Source organism: Anoplophora glabripennis, unplaced genomic scaffold (assembly GCF_000390285.2).
Source record: "Anoplophora glabripennis isolate ALB-LARVAE unplaced genomic scaffold, Agla_2.0 scaffold256, whole genome shotgun sequence".
Lineage (NCBI taxonomy): Eukaryota > Metazoa > Arthropoda > Insecta > Coleoptera > Cerambycidae > Anoplophora > Anoplophora glabripennis.
This window is the reverse complement of record NW_019416358.1, coordinates 511,414-529,666: the sequence shown is the minus strand read 5'-3', so window position 1 is coordinate 529,666 and position 18,253 is coordinate 511,414. Positions and strand designations below refer to the sequence as shown.

Below are 18,253 nucleotides of genomic sequence, written 5' to 3'. Positions count from 1 at the left end.
GGTAACTATTAGTTTACGCGGCAAGCCTAGTAGCTGATTGTTTTAATAACAGAGGACTTATTTGCGAGGTATTCCGCCAGTTAATTGTATCAAAGGCTCATAAATATCAACATTAATGTCGTCATTGTAAATAAGCACATAATATGTCTATGTTTCTGATAATTGTTTGTTGAAAGAGATGTTTATTTGATTTACCATCCGAGTTGCTATGAAGGGTGAGGCACTAATAGGCACACCTAATTTTGTCATTTATTTCAGATTGTACCTATTTTAATATTATAAGTAGAGTTCTCATTAGTATTACGTATTTTTTAAATAGTAGCTACGAAATTGATATAATGTAGGATAATTTGGAAAAAGTTCAGGGAATAACAGAACATCAAAAAATAATACGACTTTTTCTATGGACTCGTCTTCTGTTTTTGAGGTAAAAGTCATTGAACCCGATTGTTTTTAAACAAATTTTAACCATATCTTTCCCAAAAAACAATATAAAGCATTGAAATTTGGCACAGGCAAGTTTTTGTTGATGCTAAATACATTATATCCGCATTATTAGTTTTTAACCATTTGCTATGACATTTTGAGGTTAAGTTAACTACGATGTACGTTTAATACAAGTCTCGAAGGTTGACATTGTCCTTACGGAGAAAAAAAATAATTATCACTATCAACTCTCAGTATTCTTTACGCAATATTTTCTGTATACAAAAGTGAGTCTTCAATGTAACCTTCCGCCACAGTGCCGATCTCCATCCCCTTTCCACTAATATATCTGAGAAATAATCGACGTTCTACCAATCCGCGTGAACGTAAAGTAACATATTTTCGATAAAAACTTAAATAACCATCTCCCAGCACAGTAAAAGAACGTGGTCTCTTGGTTTTGGTATTGGGAATTTTTATAATTAAGACGGATTTCACATCTTCAATATTATCAATTGTTAAATTGACTAATTCATCAGAAGGGCATGCACCTGCAACCTCCAATATTAGGATGACCTATAAAGAAGTTTTTTAAAAATGTTGTTCTTTTATTTTTATCGTTTACCTTCATCAAATATAAATTATCAGGTGCACTATTCAAAAAGCAATCAACTTGCTCCTTTGTAAATACTCACTACTTTTTCTGTACGTATTCCTCATTTTGTCACTTGAGAAAAGCACGTAACTTTGAATATTTGCTTATATCAATCCCCTTCTTTATATCCAACGTTGATCGCAACATTGAATATTGTGACCAAAGCGTTGACGGCTTCGTTTTATTTGCTAAGTTTGAGAAATACACCATCAATACATCTTCTGAATGTTTTTTCTTTGCACCAATCCATAAAATTCATAAATTTTTCGCACACTTCAGTATCTCCTCTCCTATCTAAATCTTCATTAGATTCCATTTGTACAGAGTTTTCAGCAAACTGAACCACAAACATTCACAAATGAACTCAATTAGCAATATTTCGACTAATGTTTAACAAAGTATCCACGACTATATCGATATATCCTACTTACCTACTTTGCCTTATTATCCAAATTTGGTTTGAATAATTTCAAAGGACAAAATAAAGATTACATGGGGGATTTCGGTGGGAGAAAAAAATAGGATGTTTTATTCGGATTAAAGGTGTATTTTTTGTTTCGCAATTTTGTCGGCTACGGACGAAATCGTAGCTAGCAAACTCTGGCAGATGGACCTATACGAGATTTCAGTAAATTATGCTTTTTTTTTGGAAAACACGGCTAAAATTTGATTAAAAAAAATGTTAAACTTCCTGTATTTCAAAAACAAAAGACGGTAAATCCATGGTCTACAGGAAGTTTCTTTATTTTTTACGTTCTATCAGTTTATGGTATATTTTTCCAAAACACCCTGTATTTGTTACTACGTAGAAATGAAATTAAACAAAATTAGGACCATTTCTCTCATCGTTTTTAAAAACTATGACGTCAGTTTTATAAATTCTTACTAATATGAGTTAAAAGTGTACGAAATTTGCTGAATACAAATGATTTTGTAGGAGTACCTACTGATCAAGATAACGAGAAAAAAATATAAATTCATGTGGGTTGGGACGTCGTGACCTATACCGACTGTACCAGCTACCAGTTTAAAAACATTTTTTGCTCCTGTGGCTATCTACCTATCTATACAGGGTGATTCATTAACAATGGGAAAGTCGAAAGCTGAAGATACTACACGTGAAATGGTGACCATTGGCGCAAATATGCCTTATCCGAAAGTTGATAGTTTCGGAAATACAGGGTGTTGCGGGTATTGTTAATTGTTGTAATAACACGAAGAGACACTTGGTTTGTTTCGCTTTTAATTTCTCGTATTATCAAAACCTAGTGTTCGTTAAATCGATTTTTCTCGAAAACGGATCGCTATACCGAAATGAAACAAGAATACACAATTAATGGAAAAATGATTGCTCTTTCAGGTTTTGAATCAAATTTAATGTTAGACATACTTATAGGGTAAAAAGTTATTAACTAAATTTTCGGTAAAATTGGTCGTAAGTGAATAATCGCAAAAAACGATTTAAAATTTTAACTTTCAACACCCTGTATTTCCGAAACTATCAACTTTCGGATAAGGCATGTTTGCGCCAATGGTGACCATTTCACCTGTAGTATCTTCAGCTTTCGACTTTCCCATTGTTAATGAATCACCCTGTATATCTTTCCATATTTACTTCAGGTCATAGAATTTCCATTCTGCAGCAGAAAAACTGCTACAATATTTACTGACACAACTATAAAGACCATTAAAGCGACCTTTATAAAAAATACGTTACATCTTCGTTCTATCTACGTTCTTTGTACTGTTAATACCTGTACTGTTGTAAAGTTTACCTGTAGGCAAATAAATAGATAAGATAAACATACCCAACGAATTTTGAGCATGTACAGTAAAAAAATATGACTATATAAGTCGAAATAGCATATCTTTTAACCGATAAATCTATTTACTTACTTACAGACACTTAAAAATGGTAATGAAAAATGGATATCAGTTACATAACGCATTATAACGGTGTTTTTAACAATCGAAAATGACATTTTTAATTTATTTATAGCACTTTGTAGAACATACGGGACAAATTTGTTGCCCCACTTTAATGAATAACATAAAAACATTTTGAAAGTAATATTAAGAAGATAGAACTCATGTACCTATCTGTTAAAGTTATATCATTTTGTTGGTCAAATACCATGTTATTTAATTAGGTTAAATTGACCTAATACTGACCTCACAAAAAATTTGATTAGAATCTCATCGAAAAAATATGGGCGATCTCAAAAACAAATGCCAAAGGAGCAGAAGGTCTGTCTTCATCTAAATTGCTACTTGGCACTGAAGATGTGTCTAAGATGACCACACAGATCTTTATCATAAGATTCCTCTCTCTTTAATCTTATGATTCTGACATCTTTAGTTGTCAACTTTATTTCTATTGTTCGAAAGGAATGAAAAATTAACGTTTTATCTGAACTCTCATTGGAATCTAGTCAAGCCAAAAACCTGTCAGCAAATTTTTAATTTGAATTTGGGGAAGTCACATATCACACATAATGTATCACCTTGTCGCCTGTGATTAAACTCAGTTTTTACTGCTGTTTTCAAGGATTATTTGCTTAACTTATAGTCTCTTTTTTATACATCCGACTAATTAGACAGTTAATTATGGATGTATGTTTTTAGCAAGGATGTTATTTCGCACCTGATTAACTTTTTATTTGAAGTAACGCCTTGAAGATAGCATCCTTAATTTTTTTTTAGTTTTTAGAAAGTACCTACAACGAAAGAAAGAAAATATGTCATTAGTAAAAAATTGTTATCTAATTCGTACAATAATCTAAAACTTTCTAACCCTCTAGGGACATGGAGTAAGGTTTAACCTTCTTAAAAAATTAATGAAACAAACAGCCAAAAGAACAAGCCATTTTTATCAAAACGCTTAACTTAGGAAATGAAAAAATGTTGTAATAAACAATTAATACTCTGATAATTTTGTACACACAGTTTTTTGAGAATATTGGAAATAAAACAAGTTTTGTCAGAAAACAAAGGGAAATAACATTCACAATAAAATTTCTATATACTTCTGTGTTATCGGAAAAATTAAGGAGAGTACGTAACAAATTTAACATTAGAACAATTTTTTAGACAACATACACTTTAGGGACTTTGTCAAAACGCGCTCAAATAATGATTTTCAATAATACCATTGAAATAAAATTAAATAAGACCGCAATTATTTTGCTGAATGGTGAAAGATGTGTTTCATATTATTCTGTGAACTTGGGTCCTTGTTGGCTAAAGATTTTTTAAAATATGAAGTACGTAATAAACCTTATAAGGATTCTACTAGCGGGTTTGTTCCACAGAGACTAGCCCGAGAACAACAAGAGCACTTCAAAGATTCCTAGCTAAGACTAAGAAAGTGGAAAGTAATTCTGTAACCCGAAAAATCATCATCCTTTATGATAAAATGGTTTATATCTAAAGGTCAAACTGATCATCGCAAGAGAAAACCTGAATAAACTTTGTTATGGGATTTTATCTGTATAGAAGAGTTATGGTATCCATTTCAACAGCTACCTCAGAAGTGTTGTTAAATCTGCCACGAAATCATATTGCAATCGACAGAAAGCAAAAATGTTAGCTTATTGATCAGGTAGGTAATCATAAATGATTTACTGTCGGTGCTTATTTTGGTGATCCGATAGAGTAATTACAAAATTCAACTACCTACTATAAGTGTTTCGAGTCTCGAATAGGGAAATGAGAAGAACGGAAGTCGATATACAATGCATTGCTTGTCGGGTCGGCTCGGGAACACAGCGGAATAGGAACTGGAGTAGTAGACATGCTTGTTTAGACTATTTACAAATGCTAAATGACCAGACAAATTAGAGATCTTGTTCCATTTAGTGCCACAAAGCCAGTTTTGGAGAGATGGGTGAGTTAATAACATTGTGAGGAGCAGGATTCAAAACCAGGACAAACTTAATCTAAGGAAATAATGGACGTTACTTTGCTCGGGGAAACAAATAAAATGCTGAATATAAACAAAATAAGGCTCAGATGAATTGAATGCATTGAATAATTTTAGTACGTTAGAGCCCTGTAGAACACCCGATTCAGCTGTATATCCTGGGTGAATGCGGAGAGCTCTGCACCATTGAAATTAATCCTTTTTGGTAAACACTTAAATACTAGAGAAAACTCAGAATAAAGGGACAACAAATCTAAAAATGTATAAATTGTGATGTAAGATAAGATATTAATGCCCTGGAATTTAATTAATTTAAATATAGCAATTGATTCCTTCAAATTAACTAGAAATCTAGACCAGGAAACGTTTGGTTACAAAAGCCAGATACCATGAATCTAATTTTATTTCTAGAACCAAAATATTAGCTTAAGGAATAAATTTACTACATAAAAGTAGTTTTTCTACTATTATTGCAACAACAAACTGATATATATGAAAATGCAAGCTGAAGGCTACAATGGAGTTAGTGTTTGCATAATAAGAAAATGTAAATATTTTTATTTGTTTATTTAATTACAACCGATGTGACGGTTTTGCTAAAGAGCGAACTATGAAATATGATTATTATTTTATGACTAATACGATTATCATGTATTCTTGGAGAAAATAAAGAGGAACTAAGTAGTAAATCAATTCGTTGAGAATATCCACTAGGTACACATAGCGCTAATAAATTCACACCTCATAAATGGAAAGATATTTGTTTTATCTTTGCAGTAATATAAATATTTAAGTTTTACTCAAAGTGTTTTATAACACACAAGGACAAGAAAGGAAAGTTATCTAAGAAGCCGTGAAATAAATTTTGAGATATAAACACTTTTGAAAATATTACGTTCATTTCTCTGAAAATATACATAACGTTTTTCTTTCTTCAGAGTCTTAATTTCTATCGAGTCTAATGACAGTACAATTTCTCTGAATGTCTAACATTCGTTTTTTTAATGTCTATTAATATGCTGCAGTCCGATCGCTCCGTTGGTTGCCCTTCAATCTATTTTCAGTTTGCGCTGTCCTGCGGTTAGCGAAATGATATTAAAATAGAATTGGGCATAAAATCATTCATTTGAATTAACATTTTTTTTTAAGCAAACCAAATTGGTGTGGTTATATAAAAACATACATTTGCTCCTTAAGGAGGGCGTTTATATGCGAAAATCTTTGCCCAGTATTTTAGAAAATCTAAGCAAGTTAGAAACAAGGCGTCAAACAGGGCGTCAAAAAAAATCCAATTTAAGTCATATTTTTTCCAAAAAATATGCATAATGTGTTGATATTTGAAAGATGTAAGTTTTCAAGGGTGCCAAATGAGTTAGAGTTGTTAACCACATATAACATAAATTTTTTCAGGTTAGGTTTTTTACGGTGTATGTTTTTTATTATAATTTCAATTAAGTTATTATGTTAATAAAATTTTGCTTCTTTGAGTTACCAGCATTTAAAAAAAAAATTCCATTTTAACTAATACTAACATAACTATTTAGGAAAGCAACTGGTGCGATTTGAGCAAGAATACTAATATTTTACATTATAAAAATCTAACCTCAACGAATTGTAATATGTTTACATTTGTTTTTATATAAATAAAATAAATTATTATACCATACATTCTGCCAGTCTTCAAGAACTGAAATTTCAGCTGTTACTGGGTCACGACTTCCTAACCCACATGAACATATATTTTTTCCGCGTTATCTTGATCAGTATTCCTACAATTTAATAATTTGTATTCATCAAATTTCGTGCACTTTTAACTAATATTAGTAAGAATTTACAAAACTGACGTCATAGTTTTTAAAAACAATGAAAGAAATGGCCCTGGGTACTAACTTTGTTTAGGTACTCGTAATTTTTACGTAGATGCAAATACACCCTGTTTTGAAAAAATATATCACAAATTTCTAAAAGAACATAGACGTACCGGTTATTGTTCTTGAGAGACAAACATTTTTTTTAAATCCAATTTTAGCGGTATCTTCCAGAAAAAGCATAATTTACTGAAATCTGGAAAGGTAAGTTTTCGTGGGCGCTAGTTGCGTTGGGGTTGTTAGTTTTTGACTATCTGCCTGTGCTCGCTAACTACAATATTATCCAGCGATATTTTTTATGTCCTGATGGCAACCAGTTTTCTTCGTCCAGGAAACGAATAAGGCATATTTCAAGGATAGCTTCCTTGGATGGAAATAAACCAATTTAAATCTAGTTAATTACTGTTTCGATTTAAAAAAAATATATTGATATTCATAATTTTTTAATTCCATTTTAATTTTTAAAAGAAACCAATTTGACTAAGGTAACTTGCCCTAAATCGGTTTATTTTAATACAAAGCGGCTACTTTTAAAGAATGACCATTCATTTCCGGATACGCCGTATGTTACGGCTTGTAAGTTGGTCGACTTTGGAGCAGTTAATTTCGATTTTCTCAAAAATGGTACGATTAACTTTAAAAGAACTATGTCATAAAATTTTATTAGATAAAGACATAGCTAGTGACCTCTGGCAGATGATAAAAAACTAAATACAATGTCACATTTAGAAGCCTCAAAAATTTAACTGATGTTTCTGGAATAAATATGGCCAAAATTTAATTTTAAAAGATTTTCGTTCTTCCAAAATATATTATTCATGATTACAAACCTTCACAGTTTTCAATTTGTTTTATACTTACTTGTTTTAAAAATAATATCTTTCAATAATACTTTTTGTATTCATATAAATGTAGAAGGTCATTTTAATAATTAATAAAAATATATTCGATTTTTTTGAAATTGTATCTCGAAAACTTTTATTGCAATATACCTAAATAAATTGATTTACGAATAAATTTGTGTTGCATTATTAATTTGATGCAACAGTTTAATTGAAAAAGTGAATTGAATATACATGAAATTATGTCAAAAATAAAAACAACTCACAACTTCACATTATCTAAAGAAATATGCAGTAAACTATCTTTATTGGTAAAAAGCATATATTTTCGCGTATCATACCCTTGAATTCAATTATGTTTTAAAGTATTAAGCTAATTCAAATTACATACTCCAAAAAAAATTCGCATTGAATTATATTATTTATTTATTTATCCAAATTATTTAATTAAATATAAACTTGAGAAAACTACTAATTACTTAGTCAGCAGTTATCTATTAATCAATTATTATAATTTTCCAGTCCTAAAAACTTTTTATGGCATGGCAAACTAGTACTAATTAAAGTATTTATTATTGTAAAGTAATTACATTTTGACGACCATCAAACCATTATCTTTAGTACATGATACCAATAAACAAAAATAACTGATGAAAGTCAGTGAACCATTCAATTGTTAAAAATACATTCAACTTTTTTTAATTGGCATTACTTCAAATATTCACTCTACGTAATATGCGGGAATTGTTACTTATTTTTATATTTCCATTTATTCTGTCTGCCATGTATCAATATATTTTTGATAAAATTAAAGTACTGGATAAAATAAAATATTTGAGAATATCTGAAAAATATTCTCGTTGAAAATCAAGAGTTGTTACTTTTGAGACTATTTCTGCAATATGTAGACATTTTTTGAAAATTTGTAACTGACAAAAAATTTGTGAAATTGCTTCTAGATAGTTTGTAGGTACTTGTATAATAAAAAAAAAATGTTGATTAGAGAAATGTGTTTCTGCGCTATTGCAAACGTACCTAGATATTAAACTAATTCAAACAAATTCAAATTTTTTTTTTCTAAAAAAAAGTCAGACGTGTTGATCTTTGTCAAGATATTTGAATGATTCACAGGTCAACAAGGGTCAAGAAGCAGACACACTAATATGCATTCCCGAAGGATTTTGGTGCGCTGAATCCGAATCTGGCCGCAGAATTGCTTTATTACGTCAGGTTTTTGAGATATCCTAACCTAAAAGTGCAAAAAAACTTTTTATTGAACTCAAATCAAATACAATCCAACTGTAACTTTACCTTCCCTTATTAATTGATACCTTTAATTTTTAAATACGTAACTCAATATCAAATTATTCATCAAGTGACACATCGCTAGTCTGTTCATTTTCTTCATCATCAACTGACTTCGGATTGAGGGCCCCAAAAACGCCCCTTCAATGATTTTTGAGTTATTTTTGGCGATCTTGTTAGGAAAATTCCCCATATCGATTTACGGTTCGTCTTTTTCGATTGTGCGAGGAAAACCCACGGAGATGGGGTCCGCGTCCAGATTCCGATGCACCAGGTGTACAGGGGGTCGTTTTTGACGTGAAATTTGGATTAAGCGCCCAAAAAACGCCCCCACAATGATTTTTGGGTTCTTTTTGTCAATCTTGTCAGGAAAATTCTCGGAGATGATGTCCACGTCCAGGTTCGGGCGCACCAGGTGTCCGGGGGGTGTTCGACGATGGCATATTTGAATTCAGCGACCCAAAAAACCCCCGGGCGCCGAGTTTCTCTCCTTCCCCGCTTGAATTTTGGGAGAGCCCCACGGAGAAGACGTTCGGGGCCAGGGTCCAGTGCACCAGATGTTTGGGAGGTCGTTGTCGACGTGGAATTCGGATTCAGCGCCCCAAAACCCCCCTATATCGATTTTCGGTTCGTCTTTTCGATTGTGCGAGGAAAACCCACGGAGATGAGGTCCGCGTCCAGATTCCGGTGCAGCAGGTGTACAGGGGGTCGTTTTCGACGTGAAATTTGGATTAAGCGCCCCAAAAAACGCTCCCACAATGATTTTTGGGTTGTTTTTGTCAATCTTGTCAGGAAAATTCTCAGAGATGACGTCCACGTCCAGGTTCAGCGACCTCGAAAAACCCCGAGTATCCGATTTGGGCCAGTTCTGACTCTTATTTACTAAGTTTTGAAATCTTCCAAAAGGCGTCTCAAAAAATGCATTTTTTGAATGCATTTTTGGCTGCAGCAATGCAATTTCCGGTTTGTCAGAAACACAAAGTAGCCACATTTTTAAAAAAAAATGTTTGGAAGAGAATGCAAAAAACCGCATTCCGATCCGTCTTTATGGAAAAAATTCCGAACTTTTGGCCTATTTAGTGCTTCAGTGCCCCGCCTATTACGAGTAGTAGATTTTCGCATATTAAGAAACTTAAAAATTTCAACATGTGATATCTCAACGAAAAAAAAAAGATATTTGAGCAAACTCAACGGCATTCGAAGGAGGGAGCCTTGTACTTTTAGATTCAATGTATGAGTATAGATGGCATTACTACATAACCTCAAATATGACGAAAAACAGTGTTTTTTGCACTTTTAGGTTAGGATATCTCAAAAACCTGACGTGATAGAGCAATTCTGCTGCCAGATTCGGATTCAGTGCCTCTAAATCCTTCGGAAATATATATTCAAGTTTCTGCTTCTAAAAAAAGTTAAATTTTGTTGGTCTATGATTATATTATTTAACAATTTCAGTACATCTGGTTTATGTTTTTGTATTGATTATATTTAAACATACATTTTTGGATAATTATTTATTACTAGCATTTACTTGATATTGCTGGTTGTAAATCAATGATGATGGAGAGACGTAGATATCTTTTACGTACCTAGATTTCTGGTATCAAAGGACACTGACTATTTTTAGAAAAAAAATTTTTGAATTAGTTTGAATGAAGTTACCTAATACATTTACAATACAGTAAAAATACGAGAACTAATAATAGAATATATATTTTTAAACAGACAAATGTATTTTGAAATAACCGCCAACTAAAATAAATCGTCCCTATTATCACGTAGAGGCGTATGTGTATATCCATTTGAAATGTTACGTGCAAGTTTTCTCTTCTCTCAAATATTAGAACACTTCTGTTTTATTGCCATAAAGTATACAGTTTTGTCTATTATATTTTCCAATAAATTTTTTAGTTGTNTTTTTGCACATTTAGGTTAGGATATCTCAAAAACCTGACGTGATAGAGCAATTCTGCTGCCAGATTCGGATTCAGCGCCCCTAAATCCTTCGGAAATATATATTCAAGTTTCTGTTTCCAAAAAAAAGTTAAATTTTGTTGGTCTGTGATTATATGTATTATTTAACAATTTCAGTAGATCTGGTTTATGTTTTTGTATTGATTATATTTAAACATACATTTTTTTTTCGGATAATTATTTATTACTAGCATTTACTTGATATTGCTGGTGTAAATCAATGATGATGGAGAGACGTAGATATCTTTTACGTACTTAGATTTTTGGTGTAAAAGGACACTGACTAATTTTAGAAAAAAATTTTGAATTAGTTTGAATGAAGTTACCTAATACATTTACAATACAGTAAAAATACGAGAACAAATAATAGAATATATATTTTTAAACAGACAAATGTATTTTGAAATAACCGCCAACTAAAATAAATCGTTCCTATTATCACGTAGAGGCGTATGTGTATATCCATTTGAAATGTTACGTGCAAGTTTTCTCTTCTCTCAAATATTAGAACACTTCTGTTTTATTGCCATAAAGTATACAGTTTTGTCTATTATATTTTCCAATAAATTTTTTAGTTGTATTTTCCAAAATTAGAAATTATATAAATATTAAATCCGAAACCATAATTAAATTTTCAAATGTCTACTGTAAAGCGGATATTGAAATTTTGCCAAACCGTTATCCAAAATCAAACGATTGTCAAAAGTACAACATAATTTATATAGAACGACATATCTTTTAACTCCAAATTCTTATTCCTTGGAAATTTGTCAGTTTTAGATTTAGCTGTTGTTAGAAGCTTATCGATTTTACGAGGAAATGATATTTATATTTTTTCTAGTATGCCATTGCTAAATTATATTATCAATACGTCTGTTTCGGAGCCCATGTGATTTTGATTTTATAATCAACAAATATATTTTAAGATATTCTTCTAAGTAGTGTTGAAATTAGGTTAGTACGGAGCACAGTAAAGGTTGCCCCAGATAATGTTGGAAGAGGCTAATATTTATTTAAATGTCTGTTATCTTTAAATTTAGTTAGGCAAAGGTATTTTTAATGATGCTTTTTTAAATTCATTGCATAATACATTTAATACTCACATATACAACATTTAATGCTGCTATTTAATTAAATAAACAGAAAATGTAAGCAATATGGTTTCAATTGAAACAGTTATTTCTGAATATATTGGCACATGCGAGGTCTGTTAAATACCCGAATTTTTAAACTTTATTATTAAGTCTGCTCCTCTTTTGGAATGTGTCTGCGAGTCAATCGGCGATTTGTGTTGTGAAGTCAAAGGCCTTTCTGGTCGAGCATCATCTTCAATTCACTGAGGACCACTTTTAAATTTAAAACCATTCGCAATATTACGTACGACCCAGAGTATCATCTCCGTAACTTTGTTTGAAAGGATAAAACGTTTCCGTGAAAGTTTTCCCCAGTTCACATTTCAAAAATCAACACCAACACTTAAACATATTGCACTCAAATAACAATATCGCGAAAACTAAATGAGATATCAACAATTAAAGAACATGAAGTTATAGAGATGGTTATGCGTAACCACATAGGTATCACTAAATATTTCCATAAGCCCGTAATTAAAAAAGTTCGGTTATTTTCTGAACAGACCTTGTACAAGAAAGCAAGTTTCATATTTTCGTTGTAGCTTTGTAACTAGTTGCAAACTAATACCTACACACCGACACATGCACAATAATAATGTATGAATTGCAACAAATAGGGATTAATAAGCAATGCTCTCCAGAACAAACCTTATAAGCGTACAATTTATGGATTATGACACAATATTTATTACGTTGAGATAATAATTGTAACTATAACCATATAAATTGTCATAAACTGTCAACAATAATCTGATATCTATGTAAATATTTTATTTATTGATATACGACTTAAAAATGTAGCTAATGCAGTTCATTGTTGTTGTCTTGTAATAAAATTAAAAGTAACCCGTTTATTGAAAATATACAGTTCAAATTAACAAAAAAGTCTTAACAGTATTTTCGACAATTTGAAAGATCAAATGCTAGAAAACTTTTTATTTTTAGAGTAAAAGAACACAAATGTGTAAAAGTAAATAAAAATTATTAACAAAAATGCTTGCCAAAGCCAAATACAATTGTGGAAATCAAATCAGTCGCGGTGAGATCCCTGAAGAAGATATCCTAAATGCCGTAGAAGCAGATCCTTCAAAAATTGTCCGGAATATGGCTGCCCAGTTTAATTGACCAAAATCTACGGTTCTTAGTGTCCTTAAAGAGCAACAATTGCAGCCTTATCGCCTACAGAAAGTCCATACACTTCTTCCTGTAGACTTTCCGCGAAGGATGGAACTTTCATACTGACTTTTAGATAGGTACAGAAGCAATGCAAATTTCATCGGTTTAATTCTCTTTACGGACGAAGCTGGATCTTGTAAAAATATAATCATAAATTCCCATAATTTGCATTTATGGGCAGAAGAAAATCCGCATGCTTCTATTGTGACGCATCATCTGCATCAGTTTGAACCCATTAACATATGGGCCGAAATCATCGGGCAACAATTCATTGGACCATTTGTATTTATTGCCTATAAGGTTGACTGGGGAACTTTATTTGGAATTTCTCCAAGACAACTTGTCAGAACTTTTAGACGACCTACCTTTGGCAATACGACATGGTATATGGTTCATGCATGATGGAGCACCACCCCATTTTGGTCTGGTAGTTCGAGAACACTTACACAGGCATTTCGAAAATCGTTGGATAGGGAGAGGAGGACCGGTGGCTTGGCCTCCTCGATCACCAGATTTAAATCCATTAGATTTTTTTATGGGGATATTTAAATCTTTAATCTATGCCAATCCAGTCGATACTAGGAAAACTTATTAGAAAGAATTAATTTTCATTGTCGCGAAATAAGGACCAATGTTGAAGCATTGTGGAGGAACCAACAATATGTAATTCGTAGAGCTAGCGAATGCATACCATTAGAAGGAACTCAAGTTGAACCAACATACAAAATTATGTAATAAAAATCATAATAAACAAAAATTGTTTTTTTTTCTGGAAAACAGTTAATTTTATCGATGTCAACCAAGAGTGCCTTTTTTTAGTTTAAAGTTCAAGCTATCTAAAAATATTATATTTGTGTATTTATCGTAAAGGGTGTAAAAACAATTGGCATTATTGTGCTAGTTTCATCCGTTTCTGGCAAACCAAATAAGCCAAATTGTTTTCATGGGTCAATTTTTAAGGAGTCTTCTCTATCATATTAAAAAATAATTAAATTACACAAAATATTTTAAAAGTTAGGTATTAAAAAAATTCCCGTATCTCCGTAGGGGAGCCCTCTAGGAAACATTCTTATAGGAACTTGTCATGGTATTTTAACGGCCCCTGTATAAATCCGATAGATTGCCATGTATGAGTATGTACAACTAATTATTTTTAGATGGAGCTAGACATGTACTTTTTTATATACATACGAGAGTAGAATGGATTAACTATTCATCATTATATAGATAATTGTTGGTTTTGATATGCTCTATTTCAACTTTTTTTTTAATCCGGTTAAGTTTCAGTACTGACATTCAAGTTAGTAATTTCACAAAATGATTTGGTAAAAATTTTATCTACATTTTAACAAATTGCCCGAAGAGGTCAATAAACTGATTCAAATTTTATGTTTCTGTACAGATATAATAACCTTGAATTCAAGTGAGGAGTAAATGTTAATGGCACCAAAAAAATAATGGAAATTTTCTTTAGAGTAATCTTCATAAAAAATAGTGCCTCGGATATACTTACGATGAACACTTGAAATAGTGCATACATTGAACGTTTCATTTGAATATTCAACTATTGCGATAACTTCAAAAATTTTACAATGTATTGGAGATATCTTGACAAATTGATTTAATTTAATTGATTTATTAAATCGTTTGATTACCAAAAAAATATAAACAATGAGACTCAATTATTTTACCAATACATAGCATACAATTTTTTTACTAAAACAAAATAGTACAAAAATAAAAAACTTTGTCAAATGTGGACATGTTAATTTATTATTTGCCAAACAATGGTATTAGATAATGTGGGCCAGTTGAGAAATATATTTTATAGCAAAAAAAACAACGTTTTAACTTTAAATGAAAGGTGGTACATATTCAACATTCAGGTATTATAACTTTTACTAATACTGAGGAATGTGGGTTAATTAATAATAATTTAATAAAATGTGGTTCAAATAAGAAAGAATTACCTATTAATTTGATACTAAACGAGAAAAATTCAACATTTATTATGACAAAAATAATAATTATTAGTCATTTAACTGGGATTAAATTTATATTAAAGCTGTTTCGACTGTTTTTTTAAGTATAATTCAAATTCAAAAAATACATATTTTTAAAAATATCTCTTAAAGCAATGTTCTTCAATAACAGGAAGCTAGGTAAGCAAAAGATATAAAACCTCACAGACAAAAAATACACTGTAATACATGCCTTAACTAATATTGGATTACACCACGATATATTCCTGCAACGTTGACTCCATTTGATAAGATTTTTTTTAATATTTACTTTGAATTTGCTTAAATCAGCTTTATGGTTTTAAAAAATTGTAAAAAAATGACATAATAGGTCATTACATGCGGTCAGCTTGTTTTTTGCAATAAGGAGCAATACATTTCCTACAATATAAAATTGTTTTTCTCTTATATTTGTGGATGCAAACATAATGACAACTCCATTGCAACCCATTCATAGAATAATTAGAAAAATGATTAAAAAGAAATTAAAGAAATAATTTATAATTCTAGTGCTAATTATCTGTTAATCTGGCGATTTTATAAAAGCTGTTGCAAGCAGGAAATAATTATGTTTGTTCGTAATAATACTACAGCAAAAAAAAAATCGAAATCTGCATTTTAAAAAGTATTCAATGTAGATTAGAAAATTTGGAAAAGAGAATACTGGGACTGATACAATGATATTAAATAAATTGCTTTATTCTCAAATTTAAATGACTTTTTAAGTAACCATATTGCAATAAAAAAATAAGTATTTAGAATGTCATGAACCTGATAATTCTTGAAAATTTATACAGTTTTTTACCTACGTATATTCTAGATTAAAAAGATAAATAATTTTCATTTGCATTATTTGAAATGCACAGCGAAAAAAAGGAATAATATTTGCTTCAATTTGTTTTTTATTACACAAATCGGTGAAATTACTTAAAACGTATGAAAATCAAAGAGAAAAATTTCCGACATAATAAATTTTAATTAATATTACTATGGATGTTAAAAAAAATACATATTTCATAAACATTCCGTACTTACTAAAAATATATGAGATTAAAGAATAATTTTTTACTGTGTTTATTTTGGTTTTCAAAAATACTCATTTATATATGCGAATTTTCTACTTTTTTTCCGCTAATGTAAATGAAAAATTGAGAGAATATAGAAATTTTGCTCAGAAATTAATGTTAGGGAATACTTCTTACCTTATTTCCGAAAATTTTAAAAAATGTTCATTTGCATCTACAAATCTACAAAAAAAAACACTTTTTCGCTAATTTAATGAGAAATTTACAGAATATGGAAATTTTGCTTAGAAATTGTATGTTAATTTTTTGCAGTGTACATTTTCCTCCTAATAGTTCTGAATTTGACAAGTTTCTAGAAGCTAAGTTTAATCAAGATCATTCTTTATTTTAATGAATTAATGAGATGGAATGTAATCCTTATTGTTGCAAATTAATGTATAAGAAATAGGCCACTTTGGTTAACACTGTTTTAGTGTCTCAAAATTAACATCAGAAAAGATAATTCTATTTTACATATAATAACTGGGTCTGTTCAATGAATGAAACTCATTTGTGTATAATTAAAATTTTAAATCTAGTTATAGCTTAAAAGTAAAACTACAGTAGTATTAAAAAAAACGTATTCATGTTGGCCTGCATATGCAAATACTTTTAGAAATTGGATCTGCAGACAATAAAAAATTGATAATATAAATACGAATTAAATATATTTTGAACTCTCTGCTCCAGAATTTCAGGTTTTAAGTTGATTTACTGCCACTTTCATTAATTTTTTCTACCTTTTAACTGATGATAAACAGGAGAAGATTTACAATATACAGTTTAATAATATCAAAGTTAGTAATAAAGTTGCTGGAAAACATTTAAAAATTATGAATTAAAATTTATTATAGGCTTAGTTTGTTAAAGCTTAAATATTAGACAGAAAAAAGTCAACGCTTTTTGAAACATAATAATCTTTTTTAAATCTAGTTGTATATATATGTTTACATTAACTTAATTACATTTTTTTTTTGGAATAATGAATGATATCAAGCAAATACCTGATAATAGAAGGAGAAACGCGAAAAACATGAACATCTCACACAACTATTAAATCCAAATTTCATAAAATCCCACTGTCGCCTCTACCTCACTATACCGCACATTGTCAACTACTCGAAAGTCAATGCTAGAGTCAAATAAATAAAATCACCAAAGGCAATAACTTGAAATCATATCCACCGTCCGATTATTTTCATTAACAATAACGCGCGATTTCAAATGGAGTTCTGATACGGACGAACACTCGGTAAGAAATATGAGATGTGTTCGTTTGGGAACAGCATACTGGCAGCAATTATCTCAGGGCAAGTAGACACCGAGGCTTCGCGACTCGCTGTGCGCTTATGAAATCGTGCACGCAAGTCGCGCGGTGTTATTTTTAAAGTTCAGATATGTCCCTATGCTGGTATCGGTGCGTGACGGTGGGATCTGTGCTTTAATATGGTTTTAATTAGACAAAAGTTTGTTAATAACACCGCAAATCGGTGGGTCTGTTCATTAACGATGTTAGAAGCATATCTGTGCAATAAAAGCACAAAGTGTCGTTCGTTTTGTCAGATTTCTTTTCCTAATTCAATTTTAATTCTATTGTAAAATAGATGTTATTGTCGGTATTGTTACCTTTTATACATGGGTCATCACAAAGCAGTTATCTCGACAACAGCCGGGTCATTCGTCAGAAATTAAGAGGGTATATGAAACAAATAACAAAATTACTGTTCTGTCAATAAAAACAAATAAATAGGTAACTCACCGGGGGGTTACACTCCCCCTAACCTTAGGATTCAAGGTATATCCTTCCATACGTTTCCATTACATTAATTAGCAACTGTGTATCATTCTTTCTTCAACAACTAGCTAG

The 18,253-nt window shown here is 30.9% G+C and overlaps 1 protein-coding gene across 1 annotated transcript in view; it reads right to left on the bottom strand.

Annotated features, from left to right (window-relative positions):
• LOC108907975 overlaps nucleotides 1-17,717 on the bottom strand; it is a 41,399-nt gene extending 23,682 nt beyond the window's left edge. Inside the window, exon 1 of the mRNA XM_018711860.1 lies at nucleotides 17,391-17,717. Coding sequence (XP_018567376.1) covers nucleotides 17,391-17,427 — 37 coding nt within the window. The 5' untranslated portion in view covers nucleotides 17,428-17,717. The remainder of the gene's footprint in view (nucleotides 1-17,390) is intronic.
• Nucleotides 17,718-18,253: the final 536 nt, after the last annotated feature.